At 48.9% G+C, this 25,383-nt stretch overlaps 2 protein-coding genes across 2 annotated transcripts in view; one reads left to right on the top strand and one right to left on the bottom strand.

Annotated features, from left to right (window-relative positions):
• The window catches only part of MME (membrane metalloendopeptidase), a 34,186-nt gene extending 20,209 nt beyond the window's left edge, over window positions 1-13,977 (top strand). The window contains exons 14-23 of the mRNA XM_054639406.2: window positions 1,128-1,226; window positions 1,724-1,804; window positions 2,465-2,568; window positions 2,743-2,801; window positions 6,053-6,172; window positions 6,405-6,538; window positions 7,468-7,533; window positions 9,600-9,695; window positions 10,099-10,175; window positions 12,631-13,977. Of these exons, the coding sequence (XP_054495381.2) occupies window positions 1,128-1,226; window positions 1,724-1,804; window positions 2,465-2,568; window positions 2,743-2,801; window positions 6,053-6,172; window positions 6,405-6,538; window positions 7,468-7,533; window positions 9,600-9,695; window positions 10,099-10,175; window positions 12,631-12,730 (936 nt within the window). The 3' untranslated portion in view covers window positions 12,731-13,977. The remainder of the gene's footprint in view (window positions 1-1,127; window positions 1,227-1,723; window positions 1,805-2,464; window positions 2,569-2,742; window positions 2,802-6,052; window positions 6,173-6,404; window positions 6,539-7,467; window positions 7,534-9,599; window positions 9,696-10,098; window positions 10,176-12,630) is intronic.
• Window positions 13,978-18,220: 4,243 nt separating this feature from the next.
• On the bottom strand, window positions 18,221-20,003 carry STRIT1 (small transmembrane regulator of ion transport 1). The gene is made up of 2 exons (XM_077183609.1): window positions 19,991-20,003; window positions 18,221-18,315 (listed from the first exon to the last, which is right to left on the bottom strand). Exons 1-2 carry the CDS (start codon window positions 20,001-20,003, stop codon window positions 18,221-18,223), a joined length of 108 nt encoding a protein of 35 aa, XP_077039724.1.
• Between the last annotated feature and the right edge of the window lie 5,380 nt (window positions 20,004-25,383).

Here is a 25,383-nt window from a genome sequence, read left to right as displayed (position 1 = left end):
ACAGCGCTCGTGTGGTGTCCTGTAGTGACACGAGTGCACTCCATCAGGGGCATTAAGTATTTAATCATCCTCTGTCTAGGCTTTTATCCAGTTTTCACAGGAGATGGTACCTTCATCACCACCATGAGTAATAGGAGCCTCCTCAAGCCAGGTCTCATAAGCTCTTGGAGGTCTATCACTCACCTAAGATAGATCAGCTACCTTTGGAGACATAAAAATAGCAGGATAGCTTCTGTTGCAGTGTTAGAAACAAAAAGGTTTAATAAAAGGCAAAATAACAACCAAAAAAAAAAACCCGAGCCAAGTGCAAGAGATTTTTGCTCCTAGTAAAACACCTCACAAAAGCAATTAGTTTCTTTGTTCTCTTCTTTTTCTAGTAAATTGCCTAAGCAAGACTTTTTAGCTTCTATCCAATTAGCTATCCTTAAGTTTGAAGTCCCTTAAGCCTATAAAGTAGCTTTTTCACCTAATCAAGGAAAGAAATGTCTAAGCTCTTTCCTTTTTAAAAAGACAAAGAATAGTTTTGTCCCTCCATCAACAAAAAGCACATCCCTATAGCCATGCTCTTCCTGACACAGCTTTGGTTGCACTTTCTATCACAGCTTAATCAAGGTGGGCTTGATTTTCAATGTCAATAAGAGTTATTACAAAGGTTTAAATATGCAGGTTTTTACCAAGTACAGTGTGAAATGTGAGGCTTGCAGGTGCGCAGCTGGAGGGAAGAAGCCCTGCCTGCTCTCTGAGCCAGGTGCATGGGCAGCTGTGCAGGAGCCCATCCTCACATCCCAGGAGCTGCCCCCGCTGGCACCAGCAGCCGCTGATTCTCTGAGAGTGACACAGTTCACATCCTGCCACCACTGGGCACAATTGGTTTTTTCTGTTCACCTCCAGCCACACAGAAAATTCCTGAAAACGGACCTGAAGTGAAGCCTTAGTTGAGTGCGATCACCACTGGAATCTTGGTGTGAAACCACCCATTTCTGGGCTTGGCACAAACACAACGATTCCCTCAGATGCACAACATCCAGTGGGGCAATGTCTATCAGGTTATGGTAACCCTGCATGACTGAACTGCATTGCCCACCCTCTTACTCTGTGGGTTTGTAACATTCTGGTGTTTTTTCCAGGTTGAAGAAATGATTGCAGATATACGTGATGTTTTTATAAAAACCTTAGATGAACTTCCCTGGATGGATGCAGAGACCAAAAAGAGAGCAGAACAAAAAGTAAGTTCTGTCTGAAATATTGGTAATGTGTAGTTCTATAAAAATCAGTATTTAAATTGTTTGTCCTGACAAAAAATAAGCAGTAACTTCTATATTATAATACCAACAAATTTATAGTTATGCTTATATAGGCACAGCAGTTTAGGACTCCAAGGGAAGGGGCCTCTGGAGACAGGCACACAAAATAGGAAGAATCTGCATACAAGAGTGAGACCTTTCAGGCAAATCAGTGATTAAGGAGCTAGATAATGAATATCTACAGGAAAAGAATACTGAAAATGAGAAGGAATGATTTCTGGTGATTTGACCAGCTATTAGGAGGAACAGGATAAAACCCATAAACTTGTGCTTTCAGTGAATAAAAATTTTAAACAAAATCTATATATAATTAACATCCTGTGGTTTCTGCAGTGGCTTCCATATTGCCTTTCTTATATAATTTATTATTTAAAAACATGGCTGGATTTGCTATGGATATCAAATTCCCTTGTCCCTAGGCAATAGCAATTAAAGAGAGGATTGGTTATCCCGATGAGATCGTGACAGATGACAACAAGCTCAACAGTGAGTACCTGGAGGTAAGTTTGCACAACGGGCAGGGGAATTAGAAAAGGGCTTTCAGAGAAGAAAAGGGTCATTTGCTTTCCTTGCCCCACTGGCCCGTGCGTGCCCAGCTGCAGGGGGAAGGGGGGAGTGTGACCAGCCAGCCTGGGATGTGACACGAGATGGGACACGCGGATGTGCCTGGCCCTGGTGGCATTCCAAGGACCACATTCTGCTGGGTTATGTGAGGGCAAGCTCGGAGCCAGTGGAGCTCAGGGCAGCATTCCCCTGGCACGGAGTGGCCAGCACTGGGGCAGTGCCTGCACAGGCACGGAGCTGGCTCTGTGCTTTGTCTGAGCTGGAGCTGCTCCTTACCAAAGTGGCAGCTGCTGGTCTGCAGCAGGCAGCTCCAGGGGCTGAGGGCAGCACCAGCAAGGGCTGAACTGCACTCAAAATATGTCCAGAAAGAGAGAATGAAGAGCTCTGGAAAAAGGACCCAGCTGCTAACATAGATCCAGCTACAATATCAACTCTGTGATGTAGCAGAGCTCTGCAAACCGAGGTCTAATGGTAGATAAAAAAATGTTCTTAGAAATGTGTTGCTTCATACTTAAGACTAGATTTTCCTGATCCGTGTGTCTTTTATCCCAAATCAGTAACACCACCACTAACTCCTCTTCTCCCTTTCTTTTTAGTTGAACTACAAGGAAGAAGAATACTTTGAAAACATTATTCAAAATTTAGTATTTACCCAGAAGAAAAGGTTGAAAAAGCTTAGAGAAAAGGTGGACAAAGAGGAGTAAGTATTTAATAATACTCTGTCTAGTCTTTTGTCCAGTTTTCACAGGAGAAGGTACCTTCCAACTTCAAATATTCTGTGATTCTGTTATACAGTTTCTAGGCCTATTCTAGCAATCATTAACATTGCCATTAACAATTGAAATACTAACATTTATTCTTCTGGTGTTACCAGGTGGATAAGTGGAGCTGCTGTTGTCAATGCTTTTTACTCAGCAAGTAGGAATCAGATAGGTAAGGTTTACCTATTTATTGTTGCCCAGATTATCTATTTTTTTATATTTATTTATTATATAAATATATTAATTTTTTTTATATTTTTTATATATGTATGTATGTACTTTTAAAATGAGGGACTGAAACGATCTTGTTATAACAGATTTGAGTATAAAGATTCCTCATGTCAGGCTACCCATCCATGGCTACCCATCCAAAACCATCCATGGGAATAAAAAGCCCTGTCCATTCTGGCTAAGGATTAGAACCACATGGAGGCCCTGAGGTTTCTCATCTTGTGAGCCATCCCAGCCCCCTCACAGTGCTGCAAGGCTTGCAAGTCATGAAACATTTCACAACATTAATTATGCATCTCAATATTTCTGTCACGTCCATTCTGCAAATAGTGTTTAAATTTTAGTCATCCAAATGTCACAGACTGCAGTGTCCTTTCCAGGCCATCACTGAGGTACAGTGATCCACCCGTAATTCCTGAAAACAAGTCTAAGAAAATGGAAAATCCTTGTCCTGCAGGGCTCTGCGCAGAAATGAAACAAGATTATTTCTTGATGTGAGCATTTAGCTCTTGACTGAACAGTTAACACAAAAACTTCCAGAAGGCTTTGTTTGAAATAGCTTTGTTCAGTAATTTGTAGGAAAGGAATCATGATGTGGAAGACTGAAACTGGTGACTGGCAGTTAATGTGAGTCATAAATTCTTACCTCATCCTTCAACTATGGCATGCACAGGATAATTAAAGCAGTCTGATCTTTAGAGTGATGTCTGAATTAGAACTAGACTTTAAAAACCCTCTAAAGAGCAGTTCTGTGCATGGTGTGTAGGGAACCCGGGGCTCTGTGGCTCCATCTGGGCGTGGTGTGACCTGCTCTGCTCCATCAGCAGTTCACACCTCGAGGAACCCACTGAGCTCCCAAAGAGCAGCTGAGCTGAGCTGCACCAGGCAGCCCTGGTGTGTTCCTCAGGAGCACCTGGCTGAGGCTGCACAGCCCCGGCCCTGTCCTGGGGCAGAGCTTCCACAGGCAGCAGCTCCAGAGGTGGCTCCTCATGCTGCTGACACCCTCTGTGCTCCCTGATAGCAGATTGAAATGGGACAGTCATTCCACAGCAAACTAGCACTGGGATTGTGCTAGAGGAGCCAGAGCTGGCTTCTCTCACTGCTGACACCATCACTGTGCTCCCTGATAGCAGATTGAAATGGGACAGTCATTCCACAGCAAACTAGCACTGGGATTGTGCTAGAGGAGCCAGAGGTGGCTCCCCACGCTGCTGACACCATCACTGTGCTCCCTGATAGCAGATAGAGCAGTGGGACAGTCATTCCACTGCAAACTAGCACTGGGATTACTGTGGCAGCAGCTCCAGAGGTGGCTGCTCTCACTGCTGACACCATCACTGTGCTCCCTGATAGCAGATAGAAATGGGACAGTCATTCCACAGCAAACTAGCACTGCACTGGGGCTGCTGTGACAGCAGCTTGGACACACAGCACAACTGGCTGATTTCGAACCTCTTTGTTATTTTCTGGTTTTCCCATGGCTCTTTCTTGTCCTGAAAGAAAGCCCTAGAACTGAACTGGATTTATACTGAAATGCAAGAAGTATCAATCTTCTTTCTTCTGCTGTGTGAGAATTGTCACCCAATTCTGTCTGTTTAAGTTGTGTAGAGCTACATCCACCTCCTTCCCAGGGAGAATTAAAACTTCATATTGCAGAGGCAGCAGGGAGACAGGAAAAGGCCTTCAAAATACTAAGTGGAACTGAATATTTTATAGTATTTTATTACTCTTAATTTATAAAAAGATCAGAATTGCAACATGGTTTCTTTTTAAATGAATTATTTTGTAGAAGAAGTCTAGAAAAATGAGCAGAGAAGTGGGTAAATGGAACTGCTTTGTTCCAGTTCTTTTATTGACAGCTTGGCCTATTTTTATTGATTCCAGTGGGAGTTACTTGTATTTTCAAGGGAAGAATAAATTCCTGTCTCTGAGATTGATTTGTGATGGAATGATCAAATAATCTATTCTTCTGGGGGGACACCCTCCCACTTCTCACAATGTTGTGAGGTTTGTTTACTGATGAGACTGAAGTCTGTGAATGCTAAGTGATGTAAATTGGAACAAACTGCTTTTTCCTGCAGAGCAAAAGCGTAACAAAGCAAAAGCTGGTCGTGGTTTTGGAAGTGTCTGAAGGGGGGGGTGGTCCTGCTGCTCTGTTTCTCCTGTCCTACAGCATTCCCACGTGTCAGGCACTTGTTGCTGCTGGAAGATCCCAGGGAACAGGGTGGTTGGGGTTGAAGCCCATAACCGTGGCCTGGCCCCACTGTACCTGCAGGGTGATGGGGCAGGGCCTTGACTGTGCTGTGCTTCCTTTTCAGTGTTAACTGTGCCTTCCTTTTCCATGTTAACTGTGCTTCCTTTTCCGTGTTAACTGTGCTTCCTTTTCCATGTTAACTGTGCTTCCTTTTCCGTGTTAACTGTGCTCCCTTTCCAGTGTTAACTGTGCTCCCTTTTCCATGTTAACTGTGCTCCCTTTTCCGTGTTAACTGTGTTCCCTTTTCTGTGTTAACTGTGCTCCCTTTCCAGTGTTAACTGTGCTCCCTTTTCCGTGTTAACTGTGCTTCCTTTCCAGTGTTAACTGTGCTTCCTTTCCAGTGTTAACTGTGCTCCCTTTTCCGTGTTAACTGTGCTTCCTTTCCAGTGTTAACTGTGCTTCCTTTCCAGTGTTAACTGTGCTCCCTTTTCCGTGTTAACTGTGCTCCCTTTTCCGTGTTAACTGTGCTCCCTTTTCCGTGTTAACTGTGCTTCCTTTTCAGTGTTAACTGTGCTCCCTTTTCCGTGTTAACTGTGCTCCCTTTTCCGTGTTAACTGTGCTCCCTTTTCCGTGTTAACTGTGCTTCCTTTTACATGTTAACTGTGCTTCCTTTTCAGTGTTAACTGTGCTCCCTTTTCCGTGTTAACTGTGCTCCCTTTCCAGTGTTAACTGTGCTCCCTTTTCCGTGTTAACTGTGCTCCCTTTCCAGTGTTAACTGTGCTCCCTTTTCCATGTTAACTGTGCTTCCTTTTCAGTGTTAACTGTGCTTCCTTTCCAGTGTTAACTGTGCTCCCTTTTCCATGTTAACTGTGCTTCCTTTTCCATGTTAACTGTGCTCCCTTTTCCGTGTTAACTGTGCTTCCTTTTCAGTGTTAACTGTGCTTCCTTTCCAGTGTTAACTGTGCTCTTTTTCCATGTTAACTGTGCTTCCTTTCCAGTGTTCCCTGCGGGCATTTTGCAGCCCCCTTTCTTCAGCGCCTCCCAGCCCAGGTCCCTGAACTACGGCGGCATCGGGATGGTGATCGGGCACGAGATCACGCACGGCTTCGACGACAACGGTGAGGCCCGGGCTGCCCTGGCCAAGCTCCCAGAGCTCAGGGTGCCTGCCATGCTCCAGGGCTCAGTCCTTCCAGGGAGCAGAATCCCCACGTGTAGCATGGAGCCTGCGTTTCTGAGGCATTACAGCATTGCTCTCCCAAGAGCACAGCCCAAAGCCTTGCTCGCTCCCCTCCCCGCTGCACCAAACCCTCTTTTCTTGTACAAATAATTCTGTTTAACTCACTGCTACAGGCAGGAATTTTAATGAGAACGGAGACCTCGTGGACTGGTGGAGTGAAGAATCGGCACGGAATTTCAAGGAGCTGTCCCAGTGCATGGTGTACCAGTATGGGAACTTCTCGTGGGACCTGGCAGGTGGACAGAACGTAGGTCCTGTCTGGGGAGGCAGCACTGCTCACAGAGCTGCGTGGAGGGCACGGGGAGTTATTCCTCTCAGTTCCACTGGCTGCCTTCTTACAGCCTGACAGTATATTCCATCACACAGGACAGGGCGAAGATAAAACTCCCAGCCCTGGGGTTGTCCCAAAACATGTGCTGAAGTGTGGGAACTCAGAGACAGGCCAGTAAAAATAGAGAAGAAAATTTCAGCGTGTTTTGCTGCCCTTTTATTCACACATTAAATTCAATCAAATGATGATTCTAGATTTTGCAGCTTTTACTATCGTTAATCAATATGATGGACTAAATCTTAAAATAAGGATTTTTTAAAAATAGAATTAGAGGTTTCCCATTATCAAAGCTTCATCATCTTTGGTGCTATTTGACTGACTTAGGAATACCTGCTAAATAGAGATCTTCTACTTCTCTGGCTACCATGAAGCTACTGAACTTGCCTACTATACAGAAAAATACCTTCTAGCAGGTTTGCTGATGTCTGTTAACAGACAATTTCAGCAGTTTGGAGTTTGAATTTTAACTTGTTCTACAGACTACAGATTCTGTCCACTTCCTCTAACTGGAACTGTGGTAAGAAACTGAGGGTTAAAGACAAGGAGAAAAGAGGAAGAATAAATGAGCAATGACTAAGTAGCAGAAAATCTGGGTAAGAGATACAGAGCTGAGAAAGTTGCCTGGAGGGGAAGAGGATTAGAAAAACAATAGTATCTCAAAACATGGATTTTGAGACAAGGGACATAAAGACTTTTCAGAGATTTTAACATAATCTACTGCTAAACCTTCAGATTTTAAGGTAATTCTTGCCTTCAGAAACTGGGAAATACACAAAGTTTGGTGTTACAGGTCCTGGATGAGCTTTTTTTTTTTGAAACCAATACTCTTCCTTTCTATTTTACAGCTGAGTGGAATCAACACACTAGGAGAAAACATTGCTGATAATGGGGGTGTGAGACAAGCATACAAGGTAAGAAATATTAATTTCTCTATTTTAGCTGAAACTATCAGAGATTAAGAAAGTCAGTTTCAGAGCCTTGGAAGAAGAAACACAATTTCTGTGTTAGGGACAGGACCAGACCTACTGTGCCATCAAGGCCTGCATTAAAGCTACAGGCCAGCTGTGGTACTTCTCTCACCCTGTTAATCATGTCAGGCTACAGATTACCTGATCCTAGGAAATTCTTTCTCAATTTTTCTTTCCTTTGTGAATAAGGAATGTGAGGAATGGAAACATTCACTGGCTGACACTTGGACCATGACCTAAAGAAAGTGCTGATACCAGCAGCTGTGTGCCTCTGGCTCTCTTTTTCACCAGGCTTTTCCTGCCAGGAAGGAGGGGCAGGATGACTTTCTTCTGACCCATAGACATAAACACTTTGCTTTTCATCTTGCTCAGGTGACTTGGGCCCTCTGTCCTGGTACCCCAAGATGCCAGAGACTCCCTGCACGAAGCCTTCCAGAGGAGCTGGATGCTTTCTGGCTCTGCTTTCCTTCTCTTCCCCAAGCAGCTGCTGGACTCCCTAGGTTGGCCACCATTGGGACTGGCAGTCAGAGAGACTCAGGTTCTTTTAGTGAGCACGGTCTGCAAGAGAGCAGCCAGCCAGCTTCTCTGCCAGCTTTCCTTGTTATTCACAGATCTGATGGCTGCAAGCCTCAGCACCCTCATCCTCCTTCTCCTTCCCTGAACACCTTCTGTGGCAGAACACCCAAACTTGACAGCTGAGTGCTGTCACTGCCCAACAAAGAGCCTCTGGATGCACGGGCCAGCGCACGCTTCTCCAGCTCTCGCTGGAAATGGACATGTTTGAGGGCAAGCACAATTATTAATGAGAGTTTAAGGAATGGTTTGGAAGCCTAAAAGAGGCATCAGGCTTATTAGATTAGTCTGATCTTTGGTTACTGGAATATTTGTGCAAAGTACAAAGCCTTGAAAGGGGATACGCTTTCTGAAAGGAATGGGAGTAGCCAGAAAAATTAGGTCAGAAGTATTAAAAATTATTATGACATCATATAAACAGTAAAAAAAGGTCCAGAAGGAATCTTGAGAGGTCAGTATCCCACCCCCCTCTCCATGCAGGTGGAATCAACCCCTTCTGCATCCTTCAATCTCCCAGAGGAGCATTCCTGCTGCCTCCTCCTGGCACTCCCAGTGCCTCCAACAGGGCAAACACTACAATCTGCTCCTTTCTCTCCTGTGACCTTTCACATATTTGAAGACTTACATGCTTCAAGGCCCAGACTTCTCTCCTTTAGACTAAACAAACCCAATTCTTTCAATCTTTCCTCATAGGTCATGTTTGCTGGACCTCTGCTCATTCTTGCTGCTTTCTTCTGGACTCTCTCCAGTTGGTCCACATCTTTCCTGAAGGGCAGTGCCCAAAAGTGGACAGAGCACTCCAGCTGAGCCCTGGCCAGCACCGAGTGGAGTAGAAGGATTACTTCATGTATTTCGTATAAGCCACTCCTGTTTACACATCCCAGTACAACACTGGCCTCTTTTGCAGTGCCGTGGCACTGTTGGCTCTCGTTCAGCCGTTATCCATGGAAACTTCCAGAGCCTTTTCCATGGACCTGCTATCTGCTCATCCCTCAGCTGTGCTTGGGCAGTTGATTGGCTTTACTCGTGCGTTGCTTTGGCACTGACTGCAGGCAGAACATTTCTGCAGCATCTTTCATCAGGGATGAGACACTAACAACACATCCACATTTGACACGTCTCCATAAGAAACATGAAAGCAGCTGCTCTTACTGTGCCAAGGTTTTAAACCTTTCTGCAATTCACTTTAAAAAAAACCAAACCCCAAAAACGAGTGGGAAAAATCTCATTTTCATAGTGCAGCATTAGATAATTGATAGCACAGTACTGAGAAATGGCCCTGTTGTCTTCTGCTTCAAGGTGGCACATGTGGGATGGATGGCCAAGGGAGGCAATGATTAATTATGTCAAAGAATCCATGTTCCTCCTTGCCATCATTTCATTTTGACTGGGAAAATGCTGGAAGTGGTAACATTTCTACTCACTTCATTCTACAGGCTTATGAAAACTTTGAGAGAAAACACGGAAAAGAAAAACTCCTTCCTGGTCTCGACATGAACCACAAACAGCTGTTTTTTCTGAACTTTGCACAGGTATCCTTTACTTCTTGCCCGAGGGCTTTGAAAACCACTTGACATTACAGCTTAACAGCAAGTCAGAACAGGCTGAGTCCCGTGGGCTAAACAAGAGCTGGCAGAGCTGCAGAGCTGAGCAGTGTTCACTGCAAAGCAGTGAAAATAAAGTCTTGTTAGCTGATTTTTATCTTCCCCAAAGAAATGAATTCAGCCTCTGGTAAGCCTGGTAGGAAGTGCCTTGTGCCCAAGTGCCTTTGTCTGAGGACAGAGATATACTTTTTTAACAAAATACACCCTTTTTTCTCTGTGTTCTGATGTGGAATTCATTCTCATGAACATCAGGTATTTCACAGTTAAATAACAGCAGGTCTCTTCCTGTACAATCTCAGGCTAACGATGCTTTTCTCTGTTTCCTGTGCAGGTGTGGTGTGGCACGTACAGACCAGAATATGCAGTGAACTCCATCAAGACAGACGTGCACAGCCCAGGCAGATTCAGGTCAGCAGAGCCAACACCTGAGGTGTGACACCTCTGCAGCCTGGGATCTTAGTGGGGGAACTGAGGAGACCCTGCCCAGGGCTGGGCTGCCCTTCCCAGGGAGCTTTAGCATGCACACACCACAGGCAGAGCACACTGGAGGAGGGCTGGGCTCTCTCTGTCTCTTCCAGCACTGCCCAGACAGGCACAGCCCTTCCCAGGCAGCTCCACAGGCAAAGGAAGGATGTGGGATCATTGTCCCATCCTTGAGAAGATCCAGCTTAATTCTGTCCACGCTATGGAGCAGCTTTGAACAGCCTCCGCCCCAGGACACGCAGCATCACCTGGCTGCCACTGTGTGACTGTTACTGCAGAGTCCCAGGGACTGTGTCTGGGATCCAGGGCTCATCCACAAATCCCAGCTCCCACAATAGCTCCTGGTAGGGTTCTTGTACACCAGCAGCACTGATGAACTTTCATCCTCCCCTGGAGTCACGGGTAGAGTCAGTGGGAAATCACTGCCCTCCCTCCTCACAAGCCCTTTGCTGTGGCACAACAGGGATGTGCATTCTGTGCCTGGTGTGCCCAGCCAGCCTTCCCAAGATCAGCTGGGCTCAGCTCAGTGGAGCCATGCAGGAAACGTGGCTGCTCAGGCCAGACTAGGATCTTTTCTTTTTCTCTGAAGTCAGAGCAGCCCATTCATCAGCAGCACCAATGTGCTCTGATAAACCTGCCTGGTCCCGTGCCGGTATCAGTGGCAGTGCAGCCATCACAGCATCTGCTGGGAGGCTGAGCCACCTCCAGGCTCCACGTCCACCACAGCCAAGCTCTGTGCTGATACAATCCACTGCATTAATTCCAGTGTCTTTCTTCCAAGGGCTTTCCAGCAAGCCCTGTTTACCCCCCACGCTGGGATATTCAGTGAAAGCAGCGACTGTTCCTCGCTGTTCCTGGTGCTTCCCCGTGGGTGGGTTGTGCTATCTGAGATCTCTCCCAGAGGCACTTTGTGCACCAGCTCCTGCAGCCGTTCCTGTCTGCTCTCAGTGCTAATGAGGCTCCAGAGGCCCTCAGAACCTCAGCACATCTGATCTGGCCGAGGTACAAGGCCTTTGAAGCCGGCTGGTTCAGCATGCCAGTGCAACAAGCTGTGTTTGTGTGTACCCTGGACACGTTACATCGTGCTGTGCTCTCTGTACCTCAGTAGGACAGGCATAAACTGGACATGCAGGGATACAAGTGTTCATGAGAAACCTGACAACATCCTCAGAGTGGGCAGTCAGTTACAGCATGAGGCCCCCTAAGAGCTCTAAAATAGAAAACATTTCATGAGACATACCCACAAAATTAACACCTAATAAGATACTACACAAGCGTCACAGAGGCTCCCCAGGTGCCTCTTTTGATTATTATCTGGGGAGTGCAATGAGCCTTTTCAGTACCTGCTACACTGGCTGGGGGCTGCTTCTCCCTGCAAGTGGAACAGGCAGCTCCTCGTAGTAATTGTTAATTGCAGTGCATCCCATTTTAGCAGTCCTTGTTCATTGGGGCACTGAAGCACAGCTAGATCACCAAAATGCATGAGGTTTCTGATAACCCTTTTTCTGTGCCATCTTCTCCTGTTCCACTGCTGGCTCCCAAGACCAGGGAGTCACTTTTGGCCTTCTAGAACAGCTGAAGTATTGCAGGTGTCACTGCTGAACTTCACCTCAGCTTCTGTGGGCACACCCTGGTTCTGAGGATGAACACAAATCTCAGAATAATCATGAATTACTCAAAGAAACAGTTTTTTAAAGAACTTCTGGGCCACAATCAATGTCCATCAGTGTCTGTATTTGACCTGTTTCCCTGCATAGGTATGTGCTGCTGTGTTCCCAGTCCTGAAGGAACAAGTGACTCTTGGCACACGTGTTCACAATTACACATGTAAATTCAGCCTTAGCTGGAATGGCCTCATACTCACTCCCCATGTTGAGTTGAAAGCCATTGTTTGTATGAGATTTTTTGCCAGAAAACTCATTCACTGGAAAATCTGTGTAGAATGCCCAGAGGAGCAGCATGATCTCAGTTAAAACCTGCTTGGTGTAAAAATGTAAATGAACATTCAGAGATGAGTTACCACCACAGCCCTTGACCTCAGGGTCTTGTTTTCCCTTCACCAAGACACTTGTCAGCAAAATGGAGCTGAAGAAGCCCTCAGTGAAAACTACTGACAATGAGAAAGCTGTTCTGGGGGAAAGAACTGGCTCATGAGAGCCAGCCATGAGGAGGGGACAGGCCCTGTATTTCTGGGGTTGCAATAGGGGCAAGACAAACTGAAGGAGAAAACACAGCCAGCCCTTGAGGTGAGATGAAGCAAGTCAGAGCCCAGCAGCAGGGCGTTCCCCACACTACACTGAGGTGACACAACAAAAACAAGTTACAAAATACGGGTCATGTTGTTTGTTTCAAACCCAGGCATGTTGATTTGTTTTTAAAGGGTCCTGGGGTCACTGCAGAACTCCCCAGAGTTTTCAGAAGCCTTTTCATGCACCACGAGAGACAACATGGACCCTGCCAAGAAGTGCCGTGTCTGGTGACGGACTGCAAACCTCACATCTCAAGGAGCTTTCCAGGAAAAGAGACCTTTCCAGCTGATTTTGAGAGGGGGAGGAGGGAAGAAAGCTGAGTGCAATGTGCTGGAGACATGTCTGTAATCCTTGGTAAACGTGCAAACCCCAAATCATGGCCGTGGCAGCAGGGAAGGCACCGTGGCTGCCCGGCTGCTTCCCCCCAGAGCCCGCAGGACCTGACCCACCTGGCAGTGCACACCTGCAGCTGTAAGCCTGCCCACAGCCAGTGGGAGGGAGTCCTTTGGAAATGGCAAAGTATGGCCCATGATCTCCCCGGGTGGGTGAATGCAGATTTCTGACCAGGGCAGATGGAAGTGCTCAGTAACACACATTTTAGCCACCATAACACGACAGAGAGACAGCAGTTCATATCCCAGTGTCAGACTCTGTACCCTCTGCTGTTGCAGAAAATCTCTTCTACCAAATGTTTTCATTTGTACTTGAAACCATTTATACAAGAGGAGTCCAAAGACCTGCTGTACTTAAGTAACTTCTCACTAATTACTCCAGCGTGTATTACCTGAAGCCTCTATTTACAACAACAGTTAATTTACAGCTTTCCAGCCCAAATGAAATCATAGGTAATTTATTAATTTCTGTACCTATAATCTGTAAGATTGTGATCAAAGACCCTTTCACCATTTTCTAAGCTTTATCTTGCTTTCTCTAAAGTCGCTCTTTTTTAAAGTTTCTAGTAATGTATAAATCATAGTTTTTATATTTAAATCTTGAGCTACACTTTTGACTTGAAGTATTGTAACATATTTTATCAATGGCTGCATAGAACTGGGAAATTGGACTAAAGCATGGTATCGGGCAATAAGATAAAGCCTACAAAACTGAGTTCTCCAATGGAGGGCACAAACATGGGAGTTTTCAGGCTGACTGTCAGTGCTTAGGCTCTGATCCTGCACATCACTTGTACGTGTTCTGATCAGTGTCAGTCCTCACATCAGCAAAGCTGCACAGCTGATTGCAAGAGTCTGAAGGAGCTTTAAGTAAGAGGGTAAAAGGCTTTAAATCTGCAATGATATGTATTACACATCCTCATGCAGATTGCAAAGGAACTTACTGCTTTGTTTATCAAAGCAAAGACATTCGCAAACCAAGTACCAGATACCTCAGATGACTGCTACAATAGGTCTATTTAAAAACCTATGTCCTTTTAGCTGAGTTTGTCATCTGATCAAAACATTTTGATAATAAACTGAAATTATGAGCCAAATGCAGTGAGTGTTCTTCATAGGAATTATGAAAACACAAATTCTCTGCAAATAGATGCCCGTGCTTGCCCCCGAGCCCCACAGTCAGAAAACACAGACCACGACAACAAATCCCTCCCGGAGCCCCCAGGCCCAGCTTTGCACCGGAGCGAGCCTGTTACAGAGAGAAGAAACCCAGAGCGCCTCTGTTTTCACACAGAAACCATCATTTCACACAGGACCCAACGCTCCGCACAGCTTTGCGCAGAACAAGGACCACGAAAAGCCTCCGGCGCTCGGAGGGAGCTGGAGACGGAGAGCGGAGCCAGGCGGGCCCTGCACAGGTGAGGGAGCGACCTCACCTGCCCTGAGCCCGCGGGCCCGGGCGGCTCTGAGGGCCCCACCCGCCACTGACCCCGCCCGGGGCTCCTACCTGAGCCGGGATTCCTGCCTGAGCCGGGGCTCTTTCCTCAGCCGGGGCTCTTTCCTCAGCCGGGGTTCCTGCCTGAGCCATGCCCGCCGCGGGCCGTGCCGTGCGGGGCTCCAGGTGCCCGCAGGTGCGGGGCTCGGGGCTCACACCGGAGCGGCTTCGAGGGTCCCGGGGCTCGGGGCTCACAGCAGAGCGGGGCCGGGGGTCCCGGAGCTCTGGGGCTCACACCGGAGCGGGGCCGGGGTCCCGGGGCTCTGGGGCTCACACCGGAGCGGGGCCGGGGGTCCCGGGGCTCGGGGCTCACACCGGAGCGGGGCCGGGGGTCCCGGAGCTCTGGGGCTCACACCGGAGCGGGGCCGGGGTCCCGGGGCTCTGGGGCTCACACCGGAGCGGGGCCGGGGTCCCGGGGCTCGGGGCTCACAGCAGAGCGGGGCCGGGGGTCCCGGGGCTCGGCGCTCACACCGGAGCGGGGCGGGGGTCCCGGGGCTCGGCGCTCAGAGCGCAGCGGCTCCGAGGGGCTCCTGAGGGCGGGGGCAGGTGAGGCGGCGCCCCCCGCGGAGCGCACCTGGCGCCCCCGCCCCACCCGCACCGGGACCCGCCGCGCGCTGTTCCCTTTGCGCTTCCACCCAGAGCAAGGCAGGGCCCTGAGCCCCGCGGGGAGGTTTGGGCCATGGCGGGGTACGCGGGCACAGGGGAGCCCAGGTGTGTGAGGCGCTGCGGGGCAGCAGCCGGGAGCGGGTGAACACCTTCCCTGGGCGGGGGTCAGCCGCTGGGGCAGGAGGGACACAGCAGGCGGGCAAAGAGCCCTGGAGCCGCTGTGCTTGGCGTGGGGCTGGGAATGTCCCACATCAGCTCTGCTTCACAGGCAGGTGTTACCCCTGTCCCACATCAGCTCTGCTTCACAGGCAGGTGTTACCCCTGTCCCACCCAAACTCTGGTTCACAGGCAGGTGTTGTCCCTGTCCCACATCAGCTCTGCTTCACAGGCAGGTGTTATCCCCAGGGCTCTGCTCTGCACCAGTCATGCTCTGTGTACACCAACACCTTTAAATGGGATTATGAGCACTGAAAGAATATAAACATGAGCCTGGAGGTTTCCAGGATGCCACATCCCAGGCCATTGCGGGGGGACAGACACTCCTCCTTACTTCATTTACTCCAAGAGCTGTTCAGGGGAAACAGAGAAGCCAGGAAGAGGTTGGGGCAAGCTTGTGGGGCAAGCTTGGCATCCTTCTGTAACAATACTGGCATTAAGTTATCACCTCACTTCAACAGTGTAGCACCAGCATTTTGAAATAAATCTGAATGTGCATGGCTTTTTTCCCCTCAATCACCAGCACTTCTCTGAGAGAAAAGAACCTGGCTCTCAAACACTCGTTTTATTTTTCAGGAACTAAAAACCCCAAACCTTTTGCTTCCCCTTTTACCCCCGCATGTAAGGAGAGCTTCACGCTGTACAGCTGCACCACGAGCAGACGCCCGAGTGGGCTGTGTGAAGGTGGTTACAAAAGGTCACTGCAGAGTGCTCAGTGATCTTCCAGCAGCGTGGGGGATGCATATTTTCTTGGAATAATCCTCTCTTTATTACCCCATAAAACTGGCAGGAACTCCTGCTTTGTATACGGCAAGTCAGCTCGGTGATATTGACGCCAGCCTAGAAAGTTATTTTGGTTTGCTCTGCCAAATCAGATCTCAAAAATCAGGTAAAGCTAAACCAGATTGCAGTGTTTACATTTTATCTCCGTAACATTTTAATTGGAAACATTTGATTTCCAGCGCTGTGGGATACCCAAAGAGCTGTTTGGGCCAGCGGGCCCTCTCAGAACTGTTTCCCTCTGTGCCTGGTAAATGAAGTGAGTTGTGAAAACACGGACGTGGTCACTGTGGAGCCACAGCTGGATCGGTCTGGGTGGGCTCAGACACCGAGGAATGGAAGGTGAGGCCCTGGGGTGTGTGCCAGGGTGGGCTCAGATACCCAGGAATGGAAGGTGAGACCCTGGGGTGTGTGCCAGGGTGGGCTCAGATACCCAGGAATGGAAGGTGAGGCCCTGGGGTGTGTGCCAGGGTGGGCTCAGATACCCAGGAATGGAAGGTGAGACCCTGGGGTGTGTGCCAGGGTGGGCTCAGATACCCAGGAATGGAAGGTGAGGCCCTGGGGTGTGTGCCAGGGTGGGCTCAGATACCCAGGAATGGAAGGTGAGACCCTGGGGTGTGTGCCAGGGTGGGCTCAGATACCCAGGAATGGAAGGTGAGACCCTGGGGCGTGTGCCCAGGGTGGGCTCCGGACGCTCCCACCTGCAGGGACCCCGAGGTGCTGCTCGGGTGTCACAGGGCACAGCAGCCCTGCAGCCATGGCCATCTCCAGCGTTTATCCCCTCTCTCAGGACAGCTGATGAGACTGGACCCCCTCTGCCCTCAGCTCCTTCCCAGGAGCAGAAACCCAGTGCTAAGGCAATTCCCAAATGGAATGTCACACTTCAGCGCTGCTGCCGACCGCTGGAGTGGCCCAGGAATGTTCGTGGCTGCACCACGGCCAAATCTATTTGTGTTTCCATTCCCAAAGCTCAGCAGACAGTGCCCACAGATGGAGACAGGATGTCTGACTGATGTGCCTTCCTCACATTCTCAAAATTACACAAATTATGTGAGCAGGAGTGAAAAAGTTAGTTTCTTTCTCTATTTAACCCCATCAGGGGTTGTTAAGAGTTTTTTCACATTCCCTTCAACATGCATCTTGCTGGGATCTTCCAGACATGCCTCTCACAATCAATTCTCTGCTTTAACTGGGGATTGAATTATTAATGATTTCATCTTCTCAGAACTGCAGTTCTTCAGTAGAAAACTCTTCATGCTCAAAAGCCCAGAGCTGTCAGTGAAAATGCAGTGATCTGATGCTCAGTTGTGATTTAAATGGCAAAGTCACTGCAAGTTCACGTGGTTCATTATTGACTGGGGGAGTATAATTATCTCCAATTCTAATTAAGAAGGCAAACCCCCAGCACAGGGCACAGAGGGCCCTGTGAGCCCGAGGTTCAGACACACTCAGCTGCACAACCCTCCCAGCCCTGACTGAGCCTGGGGTTTTCTTTTCCGAGGACATGCAATGTTCCTGTTTCATAACAATAGAGTCCAAGAGATTTTCCCCATAATAAAGCTAAAAATACTTGCCCAGGCCCCATGAGAAATTAACCCTTGCCTGTTCCTGCCAAGCTTGAAGCTCCTTAGCTGGTAGCAGCTGTTTTAAAAGTTTGCTGTTCAGCAAGCAGGTGGGATCTGACCTACCACGGGATTGCAAAAACCACTCCCTAAATTGCAAATAATCTGAGAACAGGGACATTGGTTTGGTGATTCTTCCTAATGGATAAAAAGTGTGCACAACATTTACATGGCTGATATTAAAAATAACTCATTTTATATGTATTTTAGTCATTAGAAATCTAAACTGAAGTTCTGTGTTCTTCTCATCAACTTCACTGTAGGTTCTTCTCACCTGTAAGACAGAGAAAATAGCATTTAAAAGGGTGGCAGTGCCATGTAGGGCAGAGGAGGCTGTGTGTGACACTGCTGTCCCTGCAGGGCTCTGTGTGACACTGCTGTCCCTGCAGGGTGTGTGTGTGACACTGCTGTCCCTGCAGGGTGTGTGTGGCACTGCTGTCCCTGCAGGCTGTGTGTGTGTGTGACACTGCTGTCCCTGCAGGGCTGTGTGTGACCCTGCAGGGCTCTGTGTGACACTGCTGTCCCTGCAGGGCTCTGTGTGACACTGCAGGGTGTGTGTGGCACTGTCACTCACCGCAGGGCTCTGTGTGGCACTGCCATCCCTCCGAGGTCAGGAGAAGACGATGTACACCATGAGGGCACAGCCCAGGATCCAGCCCAGCGCCAGCAGCACGGGGACGAGGAGGCGGGACAGCGGGGCCTGGGCTGGGTGGGACACGGGACATGGGACAGGACACGGGACATGGGACAGGACATGGGACACAGAACACAGGACACAGTACACAGAACAGGACACAGGACATGGGACACAGGACAAAGAGCACAGGGTCAGTGACGCTGGCAGGGACTCGCTGAGCAGGTCCCACCAATGCCAGGACAGGAGATGGCACCTCCAGGTGCAGAGCCATGGCTCAGCAGGCCCGGGCCAGGCTCAGAGCAGCCCAGGACAGAGCCAGGGTCGGTGTGGAGCACACAGGAAGCAGGACTGTGTGACACTGCCATCACTGCACTGCCTTCACATCTCCTTACAGCAGCCAAACTTCATGGACCCTGCTGTGGGTGTCCTGCAAGCAGCACACCCTTGCCAGAAAGCAGAATAACAATCTTTGAGACCCTATTGCTGACCAGCACATTACACCTCTTACAGCAGTTAATGCAATTACAGGTTGTTTCTGAAGGGATTCATAAATTGTGTAAAATGATCCACAACACCTTGCACAGTTCAGACCAAGCAGGCAGACTCAGGAATTGCCCCATTGCTCTTCTGAAGCTCTGCACAGCACACCTGTCTCACCAGGACACTGCACAGGGTGTCTGCCAGAGGGACAGACCTGCATGTGCTGCCATGAAACCATTAAACACATAAACACATTAAAAATCTGCCCCAAACCGGGGGTCCTTCAGCCCCAGGGGAGCCCTCACTGTTTCATTGAGAGACCTTCCCTGCCCTGCCACCAGGTGAAGCTGCTGGAATCCCTTTCCTGCCCTTTCTCTGAAGGTCTGATCACAAAGGCAGGGCTGGGTCCTGCTGGGGCAGGATTGATATTATATATATTGAGGGGTTTGCCAGAGCTCTGCTGACTGGGGGCTTTGTTAGGGGAGCTCCAGTTCAAACCAGTATCAGGGTAATTTCTGGGGCTATCAATGAAAACTTAGTAAATAGTGTTCAGTGTCCCTTTGTACCTTAGCAGAAACTCACTCTCCCTAGACACCAGAGTCAGTGGTGCAAAAAAAACCAGGAGAAAAATCTTTAAAAACTTTAAACATAGCTATGAAGGTGTATTAAGAAGTTCCCTTCACAAGTGTCACCTGAGTAACTGTGCACACAGCACAGCTACAGTTGTAAATTTAAGTGAAATAAATAAAAATTTACAATAGATATAAAATGCATTTATATAAAGTGCCTTTTCTCCTTGGAGAAGTGAAGTGTGCTTACAATGGAAAGGTCATTATTGAAATTTCATTTTGCTCTGCCACTTGAGCTTTGTGGGGTTAAAATCTAAATTATTCTGCATTCATTTGCACTACACTTGGAGCTCAGCTCCACACAGTATAACAGAAATGCTGTCAAACATAACTCATTTTACACACTGTCCTATTGTGTCAGCTAACCTGGAATGACAACTACAAAACATAAAGAAAACAAAACTGGTAGGATTCAAAAATACAGGAGGAACCCAAGCTGTTAATAGAATCAGCTTTTAAAGAGATTACACTTTCTAACTGAAAAGTAAAATGTATCTAGTGTATCAGAGAAGAACCCAGGTAGCTGAGTGTACTTACACTGCATTGCCCAGATCCGTTAATGTCAGTATATAATAATAATAATACATATATATATATATATATATACACATCCACATGTAATTGTGCCTCTTACCTGGTTCTGCCATTCCCCTCTGCTAGTTTAATGGCAGGTCAAGGTTTGCCTCTGCAGCTGCTCTGAGAGCCCCGGGATGCTTTAAATAGAGCAATATTTGGAATGTGCTGCAGCTGCCTGGCTCACTGGTGCCAGGGGCTGGCTATAAGCATTCAATTGTCTAAAAAGGCAGGAGCTCAGGGCTTCAAGGTTACCTCTGCCTGTTCCTGCCACTGCACCTCTGTTTGAGAGCACTCTGACTGCAGAGGGCTCCGTTTCCTGAACAGGGAGAGGGACAAGGCTGAAAACTGCTCTATGGTCCCTTTATGGGCATGAAGCCCCCATGTAAATGCAGCTAACACTCAGGAGCACCCTGTACCTGCAGCAGGACAGGGACCTGCTGTGTCCTGAGTGCCCCACGCTTCTCTCACCCCTCTGCTATGGAAAACCCAGCCAAGCCCTGCTCAGGGCTCCTGGGCAGGAATCCCTGTGGTTCCCAGCTCTCTGCTCAGGGCTCCTGTGCAGGAATCCCTGTGGTTATCAGTTCCCAGCTCAGGGTTCCTGTGCAGGAATCCCTGTGGTTCCCAGCTCAGGGTTCCTGTGCAGGAATCCCTGTGGTTATCAGCTCCCAGCTCAGGGTTCCTGTGCAGGATTCCCTGTGGTTCCCAGCTCAGGGTTCCTGTGCAAGAATCCCTGTGGTTCCCAGCTCCCAGCTCAGGGCTCCTGTGCAGGGATCCCTGTGGTTCCCAGCTCTCTCTACTTGCAGAAGGTCAGTCCCAGGGCAGGGCTGCTTTGCAGGGCTCCCTGCTCAGGGCAGGGATCAGGGGGGCAGGAATGTGTCCTGCATCACCCCTGCAGCACAGCTGGGAGGGACAGCCCTTCCCCAGCACCCCTCAGGAAGGGAATTGCACTCCTGCCCCTCCAAAATGGGAATTGCACCACTGCTTCTCCAAAATGGGAATTGCACTACTGCCTCTCCAAAACGGGAATTGCACTACTGCCTCTCCAAAATGGGAATTGCACTACTGCTTCTCCAAAATGGGAATTGCACCACTGCTTCTCCAAAATGGGAATTGCACTCCTGCCTCTCCAAAATGGGAATTGCACCACTGCCTCTCCAAAATGGGAGCAACCTCACAATAAACTCAGGGCTATGTGTAACACTTACCATGCCATGCACTGTCCAGCCTATCACAACATTCTGAGACACTAGAACAAACCATGAGCTTCACTTTCTTTGTCCGGCTTTGCCATAAAGCAAATCCTTTTGGGATAAGATCCAATTTGTTGTGAAAAGAAATATGACTCTGTGTAAAATATTTATTGGAGAAAAAGAAATCTCTGATACAATAACTTTGTTGGCTGCACAGCTGTTCCTGTAAGAATCCTATCTGGCTTGGTTCTGCTAACTATATCCATCCATCTGATCTCATGGAAATAATTTCCAGCAGGAATCATGTATTCCTGACAAGACAGTCTGACCTTCAGGGGCTGGGATCCTTCCAGGCCCAGCTGCCACAAGCAAGGGCAGCAAGTCATTGCTGCTCACACCAGTTTGGGTATTGCTCACACCAGTCTGGGTGCTGCTCACCCCAGTTTGGGTATTGCTCACCCCAGTCTGGGTGCTGCTCACACCAGTTTGGGTGCTGCTCACACCAGTCTGGGTATTGCTCACACCAGTTTGGGTGCTGCTCACACCAGTTTGGGTATTGTTCACAGCAGTCTGGGTGCTGCTCACACCAGTTTGGGTGCTGCTCACACCAGTTTGGGTATTGTTCACAGCAGTCTGGGTGCTGCTCACACCAGTCTGGGTGCTGCTCACACCAGTCTGGGTATTGCTCACACCAGGTTTGGGTGCTGCTCACACCAGTCTGGGTGCTGCTCACACCAGTTTGGGTATTGCTCACACCAGTTTGGGTGCTGCTCACACCAGTCTGGGTGCTGCTCACCCCAGGTTTGGGTATTGCTCACACCAGGTTTGGGTATTGCTCACACCAGTTTGGGTATTGCTCACCCCAGTTTGGGTATTGCTCACACCAGTTTGGGTGCTGCTCACACCAGTTTGGGTGCTGCTCACACCAGGTTTGGGTGCTGCTCACACCAGTTTGGGTGCTGCTCACACCAGGTTTGGGTGCTGCTCACACCAGTTTGGGTGCTGCTCACCCCAGGTTTGGGTATTGCTCACACCAGGTTTGGGTGCTGCTCACCCCAGTTTGGGTATTGCTCACACCAGTTTGGGTATTGCTCACACCAGTTTGGGTGCTGCTCACACCAGTTTGGGTATTGCTCACCCCAGTTTGGGTGCTGCTCACACCAGTTTGGGTGCTGCTCACACCAGGTTTGGGTGCTCTCCCCATGAGTGCTGCCCTGCACGTCCACAGCTGGACTCAAAGGAGATCAAAGCTGGAACTGCAGCAAAGACAGTAACAATATAGACATTATTTAAACAACACATCTTCTGTTGGGAACTGAGGAATGAACTGCAGACATCAATTCCACAATAGACCTCAGTCCAACAGCCCAAAAACAAAAGCAGAGGGACAGTTTCAAAATATAAGAACAAGGAGAGGACACAAGGCTTAAGAAAACACCCAGAATGATCTGTGGTAAAATGCAGCCACTGCTCTGCAGCTGAAGAACAATCCCCAAGAACAATCCCCTCATTTCTATTTGTGTGAGCAATTACGTGCCCTTGGTTGATGTTTGTCCCCCTCTGTCTGGGACACTGAGACACCCAATCTGCACAGTCACACGTGGATGGGCAGCTGGGCTCAGAAATGAGATTCCTCTTTAGTCTCCAGCTCACTGAGGTGCTCAGACAGATGGGGCTCAGGGCAGCCTTTGGGGCAGCCTCCAGGGCTTCACTGCCATGAACTGCTCCCAGCTGGGAATCCCTTCAGATGCTGTAAATGTCTGCAGTGCTTCGAGGGAGTTAGGGCCAGCATTAGGAGGAGGAACAGGCTAAGGCAGCAGGGCTGCAAGGCTTTCTGTGAGAGAAGTGATTTCAAGGGGAGAAATCCTTTTAGTGCCTGGTGTTTGGGCAGGAACTGTCAGAACCTCACTGACCTCCCCCACTTTGCAAAGCAAATTGGCCATTTTTAGTGTTAAGATACCCAATACGTTCAGAGCACATCCCAGTCTTCATCACTGTATCAGTAGCCAGAGATCAAATACTGGAATGTCACATTTCTGTCTTTGTTGCTGTTCTTGTAACCTCTGGGAATCTGAACCCACGTCCAAGAGGCTGGCAAAGAAATGTTTTGTTTTACAAATTCTATATGATCCCGATAAATAACTGCAGCCTACACAGCTTTAGAGGGGATTAGAAGGACAGACCAACTCATCTTCTCAAAGGGAATGCTCCAAGTAATAAAATCTTTATAGCTTTGTAATACTGGTATTAATTTTTAAATCATATTTCTTTTAATTGATCTTTTTTCCTTTAAGAGAAAACCCTGATTTATTAGTGAATCAAAAGCCAAGTTTATATGCCTTGAATTATTTTATGACTTTCCCATACTCTCTTGTGACCTGCAGACTAACATATGAGAATATCAGATTATTGCATTCACAAAATAGGTTTATGTGTGGAGAATTTGTCGAATGAAATGCATTTTATTAGTCACACCAATCTTCACATTTGAAAGCTCCCTTAAAAATTGCTAGACATTACTTCTACTCACATTCACATCATGAAAATAAAGGCTGATTTATTTGATAACTATGCAGCCAAAGACCTGAAAAAATCCATGTATTAAGCTATTAAATAATTAATTCCACATGCTGCTTCCTAAGGCTCTGGGTGTACACATCCTTTCTGCTGGCAGAGAGCAGCATCACTCAGCTGAGTGCTGAGGTACCTGCAAAACCCAGCAGCAGATATGAGGGAAAGAGCAGAGCAGAGATCCCCATGAGCACTGCTGGGCCAGTCCCCACTGGGGTCCCAGAAGAGCAGTGAATGAGGTTAATAATTACTCCATTCTGTTTCTCTGGATGAGAAAAAAGAACCTGCAGTGCACTCTGTGAGCAGCAAAGAGCTTGAGGAGGCTCCCTGGCGCAGGCACAGGGGGTGGGTTTGGCCCCAGTCACCCCTTGCACAGCTCCATGGGGCTGGCACCAAGCTGGGAAGAGCCCCAGGGCACCCCCAGAGCACTCCCAGGGCACCCCCAGGGCATCTCCAGGGCACCCCCAGAGCTCCCCCAGGGCTCCCCAGGGCACTCCCAGGGCACCCCCAGGGCACTCCCAGGGCTCCCCAGGGCACCCCCAGGGCACCCCCAGAGCACTCCCAGGGCACCCCCAGGGCACCCCCAGGGCACCCCCAGGGCACTCCCAGGGCACTCCCAGGGCACTCTCAGGGCACCCCCAGGGCTCCCCAGGGCACCCCCAGGGCACCCCAGGGCACCCCCAGAGCTCCCCCAGATCACCCCCAGAGCACCCCCAGAGCTCCCCCAGGGCTCCCCCAGGGCTCCCCCAGGGCACCCCCAGGGCACTCCCAGGGCACTCCCAGGGCTCCCCCAGGGCACCCCCAGGGCACCCCCAGAGCACCCCCAGAGCACTCCCAGGGCACCCCCAGAGCACCCCCAGGGCTCCCCAGGGCACTCCCAGGGCACCCCCAGAGTGCCCATCAGCAGCCACAGCCCAGTGAGCAGCGCTGCTCAGCTGCCAGGGCAGGCTCAGGCGCGGGCAAAGCTTCCCCCAGAGGCGGCTGGGGAGGGGAGGCACAGGGCAGCAGGCAGGAGCCACCGGGGACGCTCCCCCAGGGCTCTGACCCCGCTGCTCTGCTGATCTGAGACTGGCACACGGCTCTGGCTGCTGCCTTGTTCCTGCTCCTGAAAAACAGGGGATGTGCTCAGCTGGGATGTGCGTCCCAGCTCTGGGTTCAGCCCCACGATTCCTGGTGGAAAACAGCTGAGTGAAGATGCTGCACTCACAAACCACCACTGACCTGTGTAACTCAGCTCATGTGCTGGGCAAAGTCAGACTCAGCCTGAAAACATCTTTATTTGATCTTACTGTGTCCTCTGAAAGAACATGGGCTTGTGCCAGCAAGGAACACAATGGCAAAACACAAACTGGCTGGAGAAAAAAGGGTGTGCTCATAAACTGTGAAAGACTTTCTCAAATGTCATGTTTGTCTAAGATTTATTTCTTGATTTGACCATTCCAGTTGACCATAAACACTGGATAAAATGGAGCAAGCTAATTTCAATGTCCTCTTTAGAGCAAAATGAATGATTTCTTCAGGATCTTTTATTCTAAATTTTTGTAGAATCAGGGAATGGTTAATGTTGGAAAAGACTTTTAAGATCACCAAGTCCAACCACTGGAAATGTTCCTTCCTTTAGCAGTCCATCTACCTGAAGGAGAACATGAGAGTGATCCTTGTCCTTGCTTTTCCTATAGCTTATATATTC

This window comes from Agelaius phoeniceus, chromosome 10 (assembly GCF_051311805.1).
Source record: "Agelaius phoeniceus isolate bAgePho1 chromosome 10, bAgePho1.hap1, whole genome shotgun sequence".
In the NCBI taxonomy this organism is placed as follows: Eukaryota; Metazoa; Chordata; class Aves; order Passeriformes; family Icteridae; genus Agelaius; species Agelaius phoeniceus.
This window is presented reverse-complemented; position numbering and strand designations above follow the sequence as displayed.